Source organism: Chrysoperla carnea, chromosome 1 (genome assembly GCF_905475395.1).
Source record: "Chrysoperla carnea chromosome 1, inChrCarn1.1, whole genome shotgun sequence".
Lineage (NCBI taxonomy): Eukaryota > Metazoa > Arthropoda > Insecta > Neuroptera > Chrysopidae > Chrysoperla > Chrysoperla carnea.
Window position 1 is genome coordinate 135,447,551 of NC_058337.1, and position 20,668 is coordinate 135,468,218.

Consider the following 20,668-nt stretch of genomic DNA (forward strand, 5'->3'; position numbering starts at 1 on the left):
TCGTGTTATTATTATTTTTAGCGGAATATTTTTTTATATGGGCAATTTTTAGTTAGATATTTGTTATTATATTTTTTTTATATAATAATTTAACAATAATAAACTTTTGTAATTGATCTTTATAATAATCAAAATTAGGGTGAAATAGTTTAAAGAGCCTGAAATTAGAAAACGGAAACAAAAGACCTCGCACAAATTAGATGTAATATGCATTTCTGTCAAATTTTTTCAAATTTTGGGATATGATAGTTTAGGTCATTCTTAAGAAAAGTCACAAGTAATGAAAATGATAGGATTTCATGATATATAAATTAAAGTTTGAAAATGTACTTATTTGTATAATTTATGCCTATGTGTGTATAGGCAAATACATATACGTATAACTACATGCATACGTGTGTTTTTTAATTTAAGGGTGTGGTTTTTTAATTCTGTGTTTTTTTGAAGAATATGTTACGAAATTCAAAGAAGAAGCAGTTTTATATGTTCAGTGGATCAATAATATATAGTGTTAAGATCAATATTTTCAGCTACATATATACGTACATGATTTTTGACAATTAAATTACAATAATTTTTTATACAAATAAGTACATTTTCCAACTTTAATTTAGCGATAACTTGAAATCCTGCCATTTTCATGACTTGTGACCACGTGAACTTTCATTCAGAATGACTTAAAGTATCATTTTCCAAAATTTGAAAAAGTTTGACCGAAATACAGATTACATCTAATTTGTGCGAGGTAGTTTAACGGGAAACAAAAATTACAAACTGAAAAAACGTCAGTATATCGTATTTTGAAGGTTGTTAGTCCCTAATTTAAAGTCGACTATAAATTCGAATTCTACTTTACCTAAGGAGTCTTTTTAGTTCAAAAGCTCAGGTGAGGAATTCTTACTGAACGTGCTGAAAAGTGAAGTTAGTTTTTAAAAACCTTTACAAGTATGCAAGACATGAACGTTTGAAATTCCTAATTAAATAAAAGGAAGATATCCACTAGTGACGTCATACGTGAGTATCGTCATAAAGATTATATATAAAACTTTGTTTTGCTAAAAGCAGATGGACAACCTTTAAATGCAATCTTTGATTGCTTATAACGTCTTCGTTTTTAATCAATTTTAATTTCAATGTCAAATTTTGTCATGATATCAAGTCTAGTTTTACATTTTTATGGGTAAATAGGTCAATTCGCTATAAGAATTATCCCTTATTTTTGTATTATTTAATTTGTTTAGAATAAATACACTCGAAAAATGATAAATTAAAATATATTTCAGCGCGTTGCTTAACGCGCGTAATAACACTCATTACATTCTAAAAACAGCAAATTGAGTAACATGAAAAAGCTAACACGGAATTTTTTGTTTTATTATATGGTCCAAGAATCGCTATCCAATTTTAGATAGGTACCTGAGTATATTAAATACAATTTTAGGCGTGTTTTCTTCGAAATATGGTTTTACAAAACATTTGTCACGATTCTGAAAAAAAATTTGACATATAGACTTAAATCTTTGTGCAACTTGTGGAAAATAACTAGAATCAGTCCCCAAATATTCAAAATCTGTCAAAAAAATAAATTATTTTATTGCCAAAATATCGATTTTTGGTTTAAAAAACTGAAAAAAGGATTAAAATGCCATATGAAGCGAAAACATCAGCTTTGGTTGAATAATAAACTTTCGTGTAAGTTCATTGCAACGTTTTATATTAGAAGAATATTTTTTTGTGATCAATATATTTTTTTTTTTTTTGGACAGTGATTGGTTTCTTAGTAATCATTAATATTCGTATGTACTAATAATTATTGGTTTACTCAAACAATTGTTTTCAAGAATAGAGCATAAATTAATGGAATAATTTGGACTTAAGTCAAGTGCAAATATATTGACGATTTCTTAATTTCAATGTAAAAATAATTAAAAAAAATTCCTAATTACCCATAAAATTTTATTACTTAAAATATTACAAAATATGTTTTTGCAAAAATTACTCTAAAAATATATACTCAATGAATGAAAAAAGTAATTTTATTGCCACAATGCATTGCTAATAGTTATAAATTTGGTGATACATCCCACTTGGGCGAAGGTAGATTTTCTCATATTACCACTGTTAATATAGAAATAGTTACAAAACAAATTTGAAAAAGAAAAACAATTCTCATTCTTGAACCTGAGTTTTTACGCCGTGAGCATGCTATAAAAATTTCAGCTTGATATATCTTTTCGTTTTAAAGTTATCGTGTTTACGAACAGTCGGACAGCATACCGGAAATGAACTAAATAGGTGATTTTATAAACATCTATACCAAAATTTTGTTCGTAGCATTAATATTTGGAAGCGTTACAAACATGGGACTTAACTTGGTATACCATGATATTTTTCATATATACATGGTATTAAAATGAAAATGCCGTACTGCATAAACCATAAATTCAGAAGATGGAAACAAATGTAGTTATGAATCTGAAATCCTTGAAATATAACGAGCAGTCGAACACTTTCAGGCATTTTTTTAGTTTCTAGAACTTATAAACTTCCACTTACTAATAACATATAAAACGTATGTAGAAAAGTATAAAAACATAAAATTTTTAAAATTTAATAAATTATCTTGGGCTTTAACTCCCTAAAATTGAGAAAAATGGTTAATTAAGTTTTATTGAATTTTCATTGAATTCCGAGCATCTCTGAAAAAATTTAAAAAGAAAATTTACGTTTCAAAAAGAATGTCGAATAAAACACTTATAAACACCAAAAATCCTAAAAATCACATCGAATAATGTTTCTATAAGAATAAAATCTTCTAATAAAAGCTTTTTCGAGAAAAATTACAAAAACTTAAAAACTAATTTTTAATTGATTTATATTTCTTAAATGTGTTTCTTGCGGGTTAACATAAATCAAAATTAAGGTCTTAAAATGACGACGTTTTAGGCATAAACTATTTTTCTACCTCGAAACTATATTTGAAGTGTTTATTGGTTAAGAAGTAATTTAAAACTAAAATATTTCTAAAATTCATTATGGTCTAGCAAAGCACGCATTTTCATAATTTGATACATCCGTATACTAAGGTATATTAAAGTTAAATTTAATTAAAATGACTCAAATTTTAATTAAATTTTAATAAATTAACATTAATCGCTTGAACTTTGAATTTTAACTTTATATTTTATAGTCCAAGAACCGAGGAATTCTTCATCATAATATGTGTATTTTTAACGAATAAATCTTTATGTTTTTAAGTATTCTAAAGTTGAAAAATTGATTTTTTCTTATGAAGATGTATTAATGAGTTTCTCTGGAAAATCTTAATCCAAAAACTAATTTCAATTTGTAACGGAAAAACGGCAAAAAAACTTGGACTTGGAATAACAAAAAATTTCGCCGTTTTAGAAGCTGTAACTATAGTAGCGATCACAAGTTTTGTATTATTTTTTTTTTAATTTCTAAGTTGTAATTCTGTAAGAATGTTTCTAATCCCCAATAAAAAAATTCCGAATTATTAATGCGAAATCAATTGGAAAGAATCTAAATTCAATGAGATCTTTTTGATTGAAACGCGAAATTTCTTATTCATTAATAGAGCTTTTTTATTAGGGATATAAACTACAATACTCTTCCTGAAAAAGAAAGAAAATTGTGCCACCCTTGAGGGTTTTCTCGGCTTTTTTGAAAAAGGACAGATATTAAACTTCTATAACACGAACAATTTCCATTTTCCTTACAAAATCAGGTGCTTATTTCAATTATTTTGCATTTTAAAATTCTAACGCTTTTCATTTTTCGATAGTAGTTTCGATTTTATGGGAATAGGTACCTAGTTTTTGGACCAAGCCTAGAAAGTAAAAAATTAAAAATTTGATCTAAAAATGTCATAAATTCAACAGTATTTTGTATTTAGCCAATAAAATCTATGATAATTCCACGTCCAAAAGGAGCAGCTACTTTTTTATGCCTGGGTATATGCCCATGATAGATTTTATCGTAGAATTCATTTAGTTTTTTAGACTGAGGAAGTTTTGTTTTATAATTGCTTCTCGTACTATTTTACTAATTTTATTCTATTTCAATAATTAAAAAAGAATTTTGGAGAATTATGTTAAAAAATGGAAGTATTTAATTAAATCATTCGCACATAGTTAACAATTAAGTATATAAAGATCCTTAAAAATTAGATTTCGTTAGTTCCAACTTGAAATCTTTTATTTACAGTTCGTGAATTTACAATAATTGTTAGAAATCAAAATGAAATACTCAGTAGTGTTTGTTTTTGTAGCATTAGCTACCATTGTTTACGCATTGCCAAAACCTGATACGTATTCAACAAAATACGATAATATCGATCTTGATTCAATTTTAAACAATGATCGTTTATTGGAGAATTATATTGCATGTATTGAAGGATCTGGAAAATGTACAGCGGAAGGTGAAGAATTAAAAAGTATGTATTTTAATTTGAGAATTTATTATATCAATTAATTTCTAACTATTAGAACTATTACCAGAACGACGCAACGCTAGTTAATTAAGCCAATATAGTAAACCAATATTCCATGGTACACAACTTTGGTTACCTATATTTCTTCTAGCTTAGAGGGATAAAGTGGGGCAAAAAAGAAGAAGGATGAATTGCAAAACAGTCATGCAATTATAATTTATATTGCTTAAAGGGCATAAATAATTACTTTAAAAATTTTGCTTAAAATGGTTTGAAAACCAGCAATTTTTGTAGCGCGCGTTTTGGGAACGCGCACTAGTAAAAGCAGTGAATGCAATCGCTCTCAGATGTTAGGCGTACATCATCTCCACCTAATTTCAATAAGAAAAGAAATATTCAAAATCCAGCCATATCAAAACCAGCTTTTTTTTTGCATATTATTTTTTTGCATACTATTTGCATATAGATTTGTTCATAATTTTTTTTTATTTCAGAAAATTTTAAAGATGGACTAGAAACTTGCTGTTCTAAATGTTCAGAAAAACAAAAGGAAGGAGCCGAAAAAGTTATTAAACATTTTGAAACGAAGAGAGCAGATAAATTGAAGGAATTGAAAGCAAAATATGATCCAAGTGGAGAATATGAAAAGAAATGTAAACAATAAATTGATTAAAAAATATATATAGACAATTATTTTCCTATTTTCCAGTTTTGTTAAAATTGGGTGTTTTGTACAAAACATTTATTTTGAAAAATAAAATTTTATTATTGTTAAGCTAAAATTATAATTTTATTTTTGATATCCAATACTATTATCCAATAATTGAGCAGTTTAGAGACAAAATGGGTTATATTCATAAAATTTTGCATTTTATAACAAAATATAAAAATACCGTAAAAGAGATGACGAAAAGAGAATTTAAAATTAAAATCAACCAAGAAATAAGGATGATACATTTTAAACTACTAATCAGACAGAGAGATCGGACATAGTACTTGTCGTCATATCCTATATGTTTGCCATAACAACTCCATGATAAATTCTGTTTTGCTAAAAAGAGTTACAAACAAATCTTTGAGGGCCAATAAAATCCGATTCTTCCGATACTCGAAATTTAATTGTATATTAAGAAATTTTATTAAAAAATATACAACAGACTTACATTTCGCAAAATCTTGCTATTTCGATTGCAACGCAACTATCGTCAGTAGCTAAATTTATTCATATAACACATTACAAACATTTTTTACAAGGTTATAAGTAAATATGTAAAACATTATCATGAAATTACAGTAAAACTTATATAAATAAAATACTAAAATTATCACAAAATTGAAAAAAGTTTTCGATTATTTATTATTTAACACTTAACATTTACGTTATACAAGTTGCCTATTTACTAATTTTTTAAGTGAACTTCAAGGTTGATTATTTGATTGAATTAAAAATTTATTGTTGATTAACAAATAGAAACATTTGCACTACTAACAACAAATGCCTTACTAATGATATTTGAACCTAAGAAACACATTCCATGAGGTTTTAGCAAAATGCGAGCGGTTTTCATTTTAGTTTATTAGCCGATTTTTGTAACATCTTTTACTGTACAATTGATGTACATGTATCACGACTACTGCAGAAGCTGTCACAGTGGTGACGAGGAGGAGACAATGTCTCATCTTCTCTGTCACTGCCCAGCTCTTGTCATGAGGAGATGGACTTACTTGAGCCAGAATCTCTTTGACGACCTCTCCGACCTAAAGTCAGTCGACGTAAAAGCTGTTCTTAAACAGCTCCAAATGCTTCATGGAGTAGTGGCCGGAGATGGGCCAACCCATTTACAGTATCACAACGGCCCCTATGGTCTAAGTGTGTGCCACCCCAGGGCAGCCACTCTAACCTAACCTAACCTAAACTACTGTACAATTTCAACAGATGCCTGTTTTATCAATTCACAGACACGTATAGGATCTTTATCCCAGTTGAGAATCTTATAGCCCGCCTTGTGGATTAAAATGCTTTGGTAAGCATCTAAGCTATTTGTGATGCTTAACAGATCTAACTAACTTCGCAGGTAGAATTTTGTGTTTCGTACTTAAAACATGGTCAGTAATGCAAGATTTTTCGATTCGATGATTCTTGGCATCGCTTTTATGTTCCTCTTTGATAATTCATTCTTATATCTTCAAGCTGTTAAATATTACAAAAATTGTTTGTTTGAAATTGATTACTTCAATAAAAGAATGCCAAGAGAAATTTTAATGCCTTGAAAAAATTAGATGATAAATCCCAGTTAGGTGAATATCAGGCCTGGATTTACATATTGGGCCACATGCGGGTACATGTGAACTTGATCTTTGGGTAAATGTGAATTTGATATTATCTAACATAATAAATGAGATAGATCTCTAGGATATTTCGAAAAAAATGCAGTGTTTAATGGTTATGAAATAACTCTACACAAAAACAATTCTTGCATTCATTATGCGCTAGTAAAACACGGATTTTCATAATTTGATACATCCGTATATACCAAAATATAATTAGATTTAATTAAAATCATACAAATTTTAATAAAATTCTAATTAATTAACATTTATTTGATTTTATCGCTTGAACTTTGAATTTTAACTTTATGTTCTTATAGTCCAAGAACCTAGGAATTTTTTATCATTAAACCTTAATGTCACTAAGTAGTTCCAAAGCTTGGAACGAGTTCTAAAGTTATGAAAAATTGATATTTTCAGAGAAGATGTTTTAATGAGTTAACTCGAAAATCTTAATCCAAAAATTAATTTCAGTTTATGAAGGATAGGTAGGTACTGATAAGTCTTCCTAAATAGCAAACAAAATTCACCGTTTTAGAAACTGAAAATATGGTAGCGGCTACAAGTTTTCATGCGTTTTTTTCAACTTCTGCGTTATATTATATTTCATAGGTGGAAATTTTGTAAGAATTTTTCTAATCTCTACGAAAAAAGTTGAATTTATTAATAGGAAATCAATCGTAATGAATAGGGATTAAATACGATTCCGATTGATTAAATCGGAAATATCTTATCCATGAATCGAACTTTTTTATTAGTGATATAAACAATAATACTATTCCTGAAAGAGGGAGGAAATTGTTGTGCTACCCTTAAAATTTTTTTCTACCTTTTTGAAAATCTTTAAAACTACTTTAGATACAGACATGGCAGGCGATGCTTTCTATTATCGTTTTTGCGTTTTTTGAGGACTAAGAATTATGTGATCGTTTAACTCTTTTGCACTTTAAATCCATATTTCTACCATTGTTCGATGGTAGATTCTATGAGAATATCGTATACCTACAGTTTTTGGATCAAGGGAGGTCATATTGGAATCATTGGCCTAGAGAGTGGCAAATCTGAAATTTTTGATATGAAAATTTAATGGTAAGGTATTCAACAGTATTTTGGCTTAAAGTCTATGACAATTCGACGCCCAGAAAGGGCAGCTATCTTACCCTGCCTGGATATGCTCATGACAGCTAATAAAGAATTCATTTAGTACTGATTCTTGTTTTAATTTTAGTGTTATCAACCAGAAGTTTTGTTTTATAATTGCTTCTCGTACTATAATTGTATTCTATTGCAATAATTTTTTTTAAAAATTTGGGGAAATTGTTAAAAAAGGAAGTATTTAATTAATTAATTAATACGCACATAATTAACAATTAAGTATATAAAGATCCTTAAAAATTAGATTTCGTTAGTTCCAACTTGAAATCTTTTATTTACAATTCGTGAATTTACAATAATTGTTAGAAATCAAAATGAAATACTCTGTAGTGTTTGTTTTTGTAGCATTAGCTACCATTGTTTACGCATTGCCAAAACCTGATACGTATTCAACAAAATACGATAATATCGATCTTGATTCAATTTTAAACAATGATCGTTTATTGGAGAATTATATTGCATGTATTGAAGGATCTGGAAAATGTACAGCGGAAGGTGAAGAATTAAAAAGTATGTATTTTAGAATTTATTAAAGCAATTAATTTCTAATAACTATTAGAACTATGCCCGAAACGACGCGACGCTAGTTTATTAAGCCATCCTGCAGGATGGTAATCCAATTTTCCATGCATTCCTTGATTTACTACCTCAGAAGGATTAAGTGGTTTAAAAATAAATTTGCCACGTTTCGTTAATTGTTTCTCAACTTCTTCTGGCAATCTACTAAGGAACAATTATATTAAATCTTTTCTTAAAATGAATCTACCACAAAAAAAAAATTCTAATTCTAGTTCAACAGGACCATCAATAAATTTAATATTAGTAAATTTATTATTAATTGTACAAATTGCATTATTAACATTAGAATCAGCGGTAGCTATTATTCAATCCTATGTATTTGCTGTATTCATCTTAAGATCAACTTTTTCGTGGAATTGCCAGCTTTTATTGGTAGCATATTATTTTTGATAGATTTAATCAGAATTTTGTTTTCTTTCAGAAAATTTCAAAGATGGGCTAGAAACTTGCTGTTCTAAATGCTCAGAAAAACAAAAGGAAGGAGCCGAAAAAGTACTTAAACATTTGGAAACTAAGAAAGCAGATAAATTGAAGGAATTGAAAGCAAAATATGATCCAAGTGGAGAATATGAAAAGAAATGTAAACAATAACTTAATTGAAAAATATATATGTTATAGACAAATTGCTTTCCTATTTTCTAGTTTTAATAAAACTGGGTGTTGTACAAAACATTTATTTTGAAAAATAAAATTTTATGATTGTTATGCTAAAAATTTGTTTAATATTGTTTGTGGTCCAATCCTGTTCCCAAAAATTAAGTACCTATGGTCTTTTATACGATTGCTTAACAATAACTTTTCCTTTTGAGAATGTAAAGAGAAACTTATGACATAAAATAAGAGCAATTTCGAGGCAAAAAATCTTTGAATTTTTGTTAATTTGAAGAATACCCTATTCGATGTATCCAACATCCTTTGAATTAAAAAAACAATTATCTCTATATGGTTATATACAGCGAGTCCAAGTATGTCGACACCGTATGGAAATCTTTTTTATTATTTGTTTTATGAAAAAAAGTTATTCTTGACAAAAAATTCTTCATGGTCTAGAATACAATACGGTCATTCCATACAAAAGTGTACCATGCAAGGAAAAACATTTTTACTGTTTTCAGTGGTAAAAATACTTTAGTATATGGTGCCAACACTGTGGTACTTTAAGCTTTCAGTATCTTAATGTTAAGTTTTCATTAAAATTCCATTTCTTCTGTTTACAACAACGTTAAAATTTTAAATAATTTAAACTTTATAAGTGACTTTTTGAATCCTATTAATTTTACTTAAAAAGAGGCATTTTTACACATTTTTATATCTTTAAAATGGTTTTGAAGTTCCTATCTTGTACCCTGTAATATTTATTTTTTAACCGACTTCAAACAAAACAGGAGGAGGTTATCAATTCGACTGTATTTTTTTTTTTATGTTTGTTACCTCAGAACTTTTGACTGGGTAAACCGATTTTGATAATTCTTTATCTATTTGAAAGCTAGTGATTCCCGTGTGGTCCCATTTCATTTTGGTCGAATTCTGATAACGTTATTCATGAGAAAATCATAAAAGTCTTAAATTTTCATTATGTATGCACGACAAGAGGATGAATAATTCAATATCACGTCAAACGATTTCGATGATTCTTTGTTTAGTAATAAATTAGTTAGTGCACTTCAGATTCACTAAAAATCACAAAATAAAAAAAAACTTTTAACAAAAAGAAAACCGACTTCAAAAGAAAAATTTTTCCAAAACAAATTAAAATGCACTAAAAAGTAAAAAAATAACGATAATATAATTTAGTTAAAATTATTGTTATTTTTGGAGTCGGTGTCAGCCAAGCTTATGTTGCAAACTGTTCTGTCAGAGTTGTTTCCTTGGCTGACATCGACTCCAAAAGTAACAATAATTTTAACTACATTATATTATCGTTATTTTTTTACTTTTTAGTGCATTTTAATTTGTTTTGGAAAAATTTTTCTTTTGAAGTCGGTTTTCTTTTTGTTAAAAGTATTTTTTTAAGGTTTCTTTTACAATTCAACTCAAAATATAAGTATTTTGTATTCCAAAGTGACGGTAGTGTCAGCCATGCTTTGTTTTGTACAGTCAGTATTACTATTTGTTTTTCTAATAAATTTGATTCTTAAATACTAATGGTACTTTATTTTACCATTTTCCAATTACTCTAATTTAATGTTATTTACAAAGACAGACACAATGCCACAGACAGACACAGAAACAAACAAATACACACGTTAAACACATAATTTCTTTCTTTGGTTGAGCCGAGGTTTAAGAATAGAAATATTTAAGCCTAAATTAGGATAAAAAATTGAATAATCATAACGCAAAATTACTTTAGGGAAAAAAATAAACTTTTATTTCTGTAAAATTTAGTAATTGACAATTACAGGTACATTTTAGTGTAATGAAGTTGAAAATAAAAACAAAAATTAAAATATAGAAAAATTTGAGCTGCTATTCAAAAAATTGTTATTAAGTATTACATTTTACAATCCATGTTTTTCTCTGCATTCTTTTTCTTTGGTACCTTCTGGATCATGTTTAGCTTTAAGTTCCTTTAATTTTTCTGGTTTTTCCTTTTCCAAATGAGCCCATACTTTTTTAACTCCTTCCTTTTGTTTGTCAGAACATTTTTCACAGCAGTTATTAAGAGCATCTCCAAAATGTTCTATAAAATTTACAAATTCACAATAACAAAAAAATACTCAAAAAAATTAAGAGAAAATTTCAATACATACTTTTTAATTCTTCGCCTTCTGGTGTACATTTTCCGGATCCTTCAACACATGCAATATAATTGTCCACTAAACGAGGATTGCTGAGGATTTCATCAATATTGATATTATCGTATTTCGTTGGATATGTTTCACCATCTGGTCGTGGCACTGCGTAAACAATGGTAGCTAATGCTACAAACACAAACACTACTGCGTATTTCATTTTGATTGTTGTTGTTAATTGATTGTTGTAAATACTTTGTAAGATTCACTATGGAAATACAATTGCAAACCCATCCTTATATATTCAAAATTGAAGAATAAGATGACGTAAATCAATAACTAATTTGTATCTATGGTTTTGTTATGTTTTTTTTTTGTTTATTTTTTTTTTGTAATCTTAGATTTTATTTGGAAGAAATATTAGATAATTGGTTGCTCGTAATAAGTATGTAGAAGTGTTTCAAATTATATCTTTGCGTATTCACTATAATTTGACCTTAAATAATATTTTTAAGGAAGTTTTTTTTGAATGAAATTCGATTATTAAAATCATAAACTGAGCGTGACCATATTAGTTAAATTATCTTTTTGAGATCTTTATGGTTAATATCTACGTCGATCATGTATTTTCATGATTCGTTAATTTTCAAACTTGGAAGGAAAAAAACATAAGTTTTGTAAATTTTAGGAGCATATTTTCATGTTTTCACATTCATTTCGATACATGGAAAAGTCTGAGATGAGCCCTAGGTATTTCTATTAAGAATTGAAAGTAAAAATTTATATTTATACCGCTGCGTACAGGAATGTGCAAAAGGGAATGTAACAAGAGGTCTTATTGACAAATGTCATCATTCTTTGTCTAATTGTTTTCATTTATTCCAGATACGTTTATAAAGGGCGTCTTAATACTCTTAACGCAAGATTTGAATGTTTACGCATTTGCGTGGTAAAGTGTTTACAATGAAAAAAAGCAAAGAAAGCGTGACAGCTGACAGTATAGGGTTTCTTAAAATTGAGGATTTGGCGAAAAAACGCGCCTTCACTGTTGGGCAAGGCTACAACTCGTGATTTTCGTATAAATTATACTTGAAATTGTGGTTTTTCTTCATAAAAAGTAAAAAGATAAATTTAAACAAAAAACCCAGATACATTAAACCCAGACTGGTAACAGACTGTCCACATCGTGGGGTAAATATTATTGGTTTTTCTTCCTAGAGTTTTTTGAGGTGTGAGGTTCCTGATAACAAGTCTGCGATCAATCACGCCTTGAGGGAAAAAATTCAGGTCTCCATCACCACTATTCCGTTATATTTATGCATAATGGTAAAAGAAAAATTCGAAAAAAAAAACTTTTATGTGCCATCAAGATTTTTGCATTTTACCTGATATACAATAAATTTTACTGGACATGCTAGTCGACTATACATAACCATGTACTGCAAAATTTATGAATTAATCAAAACATTGCAGCTTTAATTTATGAAATATACTTTGTTCTATATCTACATATCAACGTTAATTTTCTAAAATCGCTCCCGATAAATAATTTGAAGTGTTAACTGGTGAGGTTTTAAAGAGGTACTCAAACAATCACGATTTATTAATGGCCTTTATAAGAAGATAAATTTTTTAATATCCCTTACGGTTTCCAAACATTCTCATTTAAAGAAAATTATAATGCGCGGCACTCGTTTTTCATGATAATATGATGATTTTACCAATAGTAATTTCATCGTGCTGCCCAATAAAGCTGAAATTTCCATATTTGGCTGGTATTATAAATCACACATTTTATCATAAAATACTTATCAGTAACAAAAATTATGATACATCATATATAGAACTTGTCTAATTTAAGCTAAAAATTCGGTTACTCTTAATGGAAAACCGTTCAATTTATATCTTGAGAGAGGATCTTTTTTGTGCGAAAAAAATATTCACTGCTGAAACATTACTTCGCATTTAGGTGGAAATCAATTTTTTTGTCCATATTAAGGGGCAAATTTTTCGAAAACGTGACGTACTGAAGCAATTTTTCGCTCACATTCGTTTTCAGCCCGACAAAATCTTTCAAAACTCATGCTTCTGGGACAAAATTTGGGTTGACTTGTTAATTCATTGGAATTATAAGCAAATATATATCGGCTTTAAGAACCTACACAAGTAAAAACACTTTTTTTTAAACGTTTATATTTTTACACATACATACTTTTTTAGTTAGACAAAAAAAGAACGTAATACTCTAATAAATTTTATTTCGAGTCTCAGGCGCGGATCTAGAAATTTTTTTCGGGGGGGGGGGGGTCGTAGGATTTTTTTCATTTTAGTTTTTCAATAAAATAACAAAAAAACCAAATAAACAAAGAAAACTGAATTTCTCCAATGAATCAAAAACAAAATCAGAATACTCGCATGCAAAAATTCGTCTAATTTGTTTTTCTTTTCTTCTGTTTTTGGTTTTTTTTTTTGTTTTTCGGTTTGTAAAATATTGATTCAGCTCTTTTTTTTGAAATGCGGGTTGTTTTGGGGGGGGGGTTATGACCCCTGTGACCCTACCCCTCTTAGATCCGCCCCTGAATGAGTCTTATTAACTTTATTTTGGACCTTATTAACTGATATATCGGTTATATTAACCAATCGTCATTGGAATTTGACGAATAGTTGCAATAACGACTCAAATATGTACATTATTTTATTATAAAAGTGTACATATCGCTTATAACGATAATCGCTTTTAACGACAAACAGGGCCGGATTTAAATTTCTGCCGCCCTGGGGCACTGAAGAAAATGCCCGCCCTGACTGAACTGTCTATGACTGAAATTTTATTTTAATAGTTTTGATATCTTATTTTTTAAGAATTAGAATAACTAATTAATTGCAGAAAAAAGAACCGCTTCATAACGAGCTGACTATCTGGTTGCAGATAAAGATTTTAACGCAATTCTTTTTTCAGTATGAAACTGTAAGACTTCCCAGCGATGCTCGATGCAGTAAAAAAGTTGTATAAAGTTTGTACTGTATGAAAGAATGAAGCAGCTTCTGGGGCGTATTCTACTGCGTGAACTCCAACTAAATGCATAGAATGAGCAGCACAAGGAGCATGTTCTGCAAGATATAATTTCATGAGTTCTTTCCTGTAAGCCCGAATAAATCCCTGATACATTATTCGCGTTATCATATGACTGACTTTGACAATCTGAGAGATCAAGATCAAAAAACTCAAGAACAGATAATACAGAAACTAGCAAATCTTCAACTTTATATCCAGAGTTCTCAATAAACATGAGAAAAAAAATTTTTTTAATTCTTCAAAAAAAAAAACTATATTTATCAATTCCAGAAAAAAAAATTTCGAATTTTATTTTTTCAAACCTTTATGGAAATAAATTAATTTTATTTTAATAGTTTTCACTTAAATTTAATATATTATAATATACAAAATTTTAATTTGATACATAATGCAATTATATTTCTTGAAAGATCAAATGTTTATTTAAAAGAATTAGTTATTTATATATTGATATTGATAGAAAATGTTTTCTCACTTTCCAAATTTTGCCGCCCTAGAAAATTTGCCGCCCTGGGCGCTAGCCCCGACTGCCCCTAGTGTAAATCCAGCACTGACGACAAAGCTTGTTTAAAAGCATGATAAATATTTTCCTATAAAAAAATTATAACTTGCGGTTCTCGTTTTTCCATAAAATACATTTAAAGTGATGAAATAAATGGCATTTGTGTGTTACTTCTTCTATACTGGTTTTTGCCAAATCATTGGGCATCAATATTTCAATAACATTGGTATACATCGAAAAATTTGACTTAAATTTTCATCTAATTTTTCCAAATTCGAATAGAATTTACCTTCAAAGTTTGGAATATAAGTCTAAAATATTTTCGTACACTCATTTTTTTGCGAACGGCCTTAAGCTTTTATCAATTTCTTTCTTCATTTTCGTCTTTGGTGAAGTTCTAAAATCTTCGAAAAAGTATTATATCAGAAACTCATCAAGGTTTCACATCATTTTGGAGCAAAACCATGTAACTAAAATGGTAGATTTTGATGCGAATTTTAGCTAATAGTTCGGCCATTATTCAGAGTATGAAAATGTAAATCTTTGCCCATGAAATTTTGATTATTTTCTTGTTATATGAATGGCGATTTCTTGTTATTTTATATCAAGAAATTTTCTGGAAATTTTAATTAAATAAGTTCAAGAAAAAATTGTTTTTCACAAAAAATAAATCTTTATTGTTAGTTTAAAAATTGACAATTTTAGGAACAGATTTTATTTATTAACAGTTAAAACCAAAAAATTTTGAAACAAATTTGAGCTGATTAAATATTTCTGCCATAGAGGAACATTCATTTACAATCCATGTTTTTCTCTGCATTCTTTTTCTTTGGTACCTTCTGGATCATGTTTAGCTTTAAGTTCTTTTAATTTTTCTGGTTTTTCCTTTTCCAAATGGGCCCATACTTTCTTTACTCCTTCCTTTTGTTTGTCAGAACATTTTTCACAGCAATTATTAAGTGCATCTCCAAAATGTTCTATAAAATTTACAAATTCACAATAACAAAAAAATACTCCAAAAAATTAAGAGAAAATTTCAATACATACTTTTTAATTCTTCGCCTTCTGGTGTACATTTTCCGGATCCTTCAACACATGCAATATAATTGTCCACTAAACGAGGATTGCTGAGGATTTCATCAATATTGATGTTATCGTATTTCGTTGGATACGTTTCACCGTCTGGTCGTGGCACTGCGTAAACAATGGTAGCTAATGCTACAAACACAAACACTACTGCGTATTTCATTTTGATTGTTGTTGTTATTGATTGTTGTAAATACTTTGTAAGATTCACTATGGAAATACAATTGCAAACCCATCCTTATATATTCAAAATTAGAGAATTAGATGACGTAAGTCAATGTCTAATTTGTATCTATGAAACGTTTTGTTATGATTTTTTTTGTTTAACTTTTTTTATAATATAGATATGATTATATTTGGAAAAAGAATTAGATAATTGGTTGCTCGTAATAAGTATGTAGAAGTGTTTCAAATTATATCTTTGCGTATTCACTATAATTTGACCTTATTTTAAATAATATTTTTAAGGAAGTTTTTTTTTGAATGAATCTTCGATTATTAAAATTTTAAACCAAGCGTTACCATTATATGAGCGATAAGATGCAATCGTATGCTAAGGATTGCATCTCTTCATCATACAAGAAGTATTTTTTCTTTATTTCTATAACATGATGACTATAACAAGATTATAAGTATCGCTATCATGGTGGTATGCAGTTTTAAACTTACAAGATAAATGTTATGTTATTATTTCATAATTTTGCATCGATTTTGACACAAACAAAAATCTGATATCTACATCATACTGGCTTTCTTGTACGCTTATAAATATGTTAAAATGAGTTCAGATAAAATGAATTTGAATATCGTAATCGAAATATTGAAATACATAGGAATCGAAAATTTTCTATATCGCTACATGAATAAAATTTAACTCTTTAGTACACCCGCCATCCGTTCGGTAATCATTAGTCCTGTGATGAATACGAGTTTGAATAAGTGAATAGTTTAAAAACAAAATAATCATAATCATTCATATTAATTAAAAATTCTGTAAATATCTATTGAATAATTTTGATGATTATGGCTCTAAAAAGAGGTTACGAATGGATTCCTACTCTAGAATCACCTTCACTGATCAGAAACAAAACAGTGAAGCAAAATTTTAATGTAATTTCGTCAAAAAAAGTACACATGTTTTGCTAAGAAAAAATATAACCAAAACAAAAAAAATTACTAAAACAACCCGGTATAAAAACAACTCTCGTTAAGTTTACTACTGCGTTCATTCATGGACTGGACATGCATTAAATGGGGTCGAGTTGGCACGGGTCTGCAGGTTTTTAGCTTTATAGTTAGCCTTGTGATTGCGTTCATTCATTGATCCACGAGGAAGTCGTTTTTGTAATGACTTTTTGAATGGTTGTTTCTGTGTCGAGTTGTTTTTACCGGATTAGTAATGTCCGAGTAATTTTGGTATGTAATAAAACGCATATACCATTATATACACAGAAAATTTGGATCATTGTGCTCATTGAGACTTCATCAAAAATTTATCAAGAAGTTGTTCGATCCGATCTTTATTCATATATACTTACCAGCAATAATAGAATTACCAATCAAATATGGCCTGATTTATTTTACCCCAAATCATGGAATCCTCGATGAATGGAATATGACTCGTGGCTAACAAATTTTTAGCAAATTTTCGAAGGAAACTAAGCGCAAAGTACAAAATTTTGAATTTTTTTTGTTAAATAAAAAATACTTTTGTATTTTTTGAACAGCTTTAAGCAAAAAAGCACTCCTTTGTTTTTTTCTCTAGTCGCTTAGTTTTCTTTAATAAAAATTCTTGAAAAATTAAAAATTCGATTTTAAGAAAAGTGTGTAATTTTTTCAATCTCTGAGGGAATTCGCTTCGCTAACGCCGCTCCTGCGCTACGATTTTTTTTTTTTTATTTCAAGAAATTTTGATTAAGGAAGTTTAATAAAAAGTAGTTTTGTTCAGAAAAAAATCTTTATTTTTATTAGTATTTAAAAATTGACAATTTTAGGAACATATTTTATAACAGTTAAAACAAAATAATATTGAACTAAATTTGAGCTGGTTATGCAATTCTTCCATAGAAAAACCTTCCTTTACCAACCTTTACCAGTTTTTTCTCTGCATTCTTTTTCTTTTTTACCTTCTGGATCGTATTTGGCTTTAAGTTCTTTTAATTTTTCTGGTTTTTCCTTTGCCAAATAATCGAACACTTTCTTGACTCCTTCCTTTTGTTTGTCAGTACATTTTTCACAGCAAGTTTCCATTGCTTCATTCCAACGTTCTTTAAAATAAACAAATTGCTTGTTCATTAAAACTTCCAAATATAATTATTATTATTATATCCTGTATATCAAAAAATGTGAAATATATATCAAAGTAAGAGCCTAAATGGGCGAGCGGTCTAAAGTTTGCCTTTGGCTGTTTGTCCATTTAGACAAAGGGTGCGGGTTCGAATCCGGGCAGCGACATTGTGAACAATTTATAAATAATGGGAGTGCAGAATTGATCACATTGTCGTCGCTTGGATAAGAACGAAGTAACCGACTCCACCCACATCAAAATGAAATTGTAAATATGTATGTAATTAAATAAATAAAGATTAACAAATAATGATGTGGGTGGCCCCTGTTATAGGCGTATATGTCAGAGAAACGGAGGTTAAACCCCATTATTATTATTATATATCAAAGTATACTAATTTAAGTCCCAAGTTTGTAACGCTTTGAAATATTGCAATACAAACAAAATTTTGGTATTGGTGTTCATAAAATCATCTAAGTAGTTCATTTCCGTTTGTTCGTCTGTACGTCTGCCTGTCACACGATAACTCAAAAACGAAACGAAACATCAACTTGAAATCAGGACGTAAAAAGTGAGGCTGAATGAGCATTATAAAGGTCAATTGGGTATTGGGATTGAACAAAAGTTTAAATATAAAAAATAAAATAAAAAATAAACAACTTTTGTTTAAAACATTTTTTCGTAAACATAATTGTTTACCTGAGAGGGCGCAAATTAAGACAAAACTTTGGTGTCCATATTTCAGCAAAACTATAAAAGACAGGGAGTTCAAAATTTGCTGGTAGCCTAAAGTAGTGTTCTTGCGAAAGATTATCGAAACCCAACAAAAAAATTCTAGAAAATACATTCGAAAATTTTCGAACTTTTCGAAAACATGCATGCGCTGACATTCAACATTTTCCATACATTTCAACACTTATCCGAGTAAAAAATTATAATTTCAATACATACTTTTTAATTCTTCACCTTCTGGTGTACATTTTCCAGTTCCATCAGCACATGAAAAATAACTACCCAATAAACGATCGTTTTCTAAAATTTCATCGATATCGATATTGTCCCATTTGGATGGATATTTCTCTTCGTCTGGTCGTGGCGCAGCGTAAACAATGGTAGCTAAAGCTACAAACACAAGCACTACAGCGAATTTCATTTTATATTTTTGTTATTGATTATTGTTAATATTTCGTGAGATTCACTTTGGAAATACAACATTTCCAATGCATCTTTATATATTAAAATTTGGTAATTATATGACGTATGTACCTAAATCAATATTTAATTAGTTTCTGTTAATTTTTTTGTATTTTTAATTAAGATTTACTTGGAAACAATTAGGTAGGTGATTGATTGACACATTTAAGGACGTTCATTCACCACCCGGTCTTGATATGTGTGTTCATAGAGATACAGTGTGTAAATTTTAAATAATTTTAAAAGAAAATTGAACTTCTGTTAAAAAGGGATCCCGAAATCTTAGAAGGGAAAATGGATTTCTGTGAAACTTTTGAGTAGTAACCCAAAATGTTCTTTGGATCATTTTGATCAAAAGCTCTCCCGGCCACACAAATTTTTAACGAGTAGTTTTCGAGCTGCGGCCGATAAAGCTACTAATATATTATAAATTTAGTATATGACTAGTAAAATGGCTTTCTGTGAAACTTTTTAAAACGGTCCTCAAAATGTTCTTCTGAGCGTTCTGATCAAAAACTTTCGCGGCCACAAAATTTTTTAACTGGAAGTTTTCGATCTACTAGTGATCAAAGCTACACATCCCTACATATTATAAATGTGAAAGTAGTAATGTTTGTTTGTTTGTTTGCTTGCTTGTTACGCTTTCAAGCAAAAACTAGCCATGGATTTGAATGAAACTGTACAACAATATAGCTTATACATCAGAATAACACATGAGCTATAATTTATAGATATATTTAAAAAAAAAATAAAATTTATGCTGACATTTTACTACTTCATCTATGATAATCATTTTAAACCATAAAAAAAAATTTCTGTACAGATTTATAATAGTAAATTTCAAACAAATCATGGCCTTCTTTTCTGATATCACTCAATGAATTACGATTATTTTACACTTTAAAAAATTGAAAATTGTACAAATATTTTAGCTGTGCAAAACAATTCCTTCGAGTGCTATGGAAGGAAAATAAGTGAGATCAAGAGAGGTGGAAGCTATAAAGCTTTAAAGTGGGTTAGAAAAAGTTTAACAGAAAGCCATTTTTCTATCCATTATTGCGGGGCCCTTTAAATAATTATTAACTGGTAAAAGTTTCAAGTATAATTATCGACATAATTTTTGAGAAACATGGATTTATATTATATTTATAAAGTTAAAATTCAACGAAATTAAGTCGATAACAGTATTTTTTTTCTTAAATCATTCAAAATTATTTAAACTTTTATTTATATTTGTTTTTATTTGCCAATAAACAAGTTTTATGAATAAACG

General features: G+C 28.7%; 3 protein-coding genes and 1 pseudogene across 3 annotated transcripts; 2 read left to right on the forward strand and 2 right to left on the reverse strand.

Moving 5' to 3' along the window:
* The first annotated feature begins 4,212 nt into the window (after positions 1-4,212).
* Positions 4,213-5,146, forward strand: LOC123290709 (ejaculatory bulb-specific protein 3-like). The gene is made up of 2 exons (XM_044870988.1): positions 4,213-4,456; positions 4,948-5,146. Exons 1-2 carry the CDS (start codon positions 4,261-4,263, stop codon positions 5,115-5,117), a joined length of 366 nt encoding a protein of 121 aa, XP_044726923.1. The 5' UTR covers positions 4,213-4,260; the 3' UTR covers positions 5,118-5,146.
* A 3,104-nt stretch (positions 5,147-8,250) lies between these two features.
* On the forward strand, positions 8,251-9,162 carry LOC123290710 (ejaculatory bulb-specific protein 3-like). The gene is made up of 2 exons (XM_044870989.1): positions 8,251-8,446; positions 8,937-9,162. The coding sequence occupies exons 1-2, from the start codon at positions 8,251-8,253 to the stop codon at positions 9,104-9,106; spliced, it is 366 nt and encodes a 121-aa protein (XP_044726924.1). The 3' UTR covers positions 9,107-9,162.
* Positions 9,163-10,859: 1,697 nt separating this feature from the next.
* Positions 10,860-11,529, reverse strand: LOC123290706 (ejaculatory bulb-specific protein 3-like). The gene is made up of 2 exons (XM_044870984.1): positions 11,269-11,529; positions 10,860-11,198 (listed from the first exon to the last, which is right to left on the reverse strand). The coding sequence occupies exons 1-2, from the start codon at positions 11,468-11,470 to the stop codon at positions 11,017-11,019; spliced, it is 384 nt and encodes a 127-aa protein (XP_044726919.1). The 5' UTR covers positions 11,471-11,529; the 3' UTR covers positions 10,860-11,016.
* A 4,024-nt stretch (positions 11,530-15,553) lies between these two features.
* Positions 15,554-19,413, reverse strand: LOC123295230 (annotated as a pseudogene).
* Between the last annotated feature and the right edge of the window lie 1,255 nt (positions 19,414-20,668).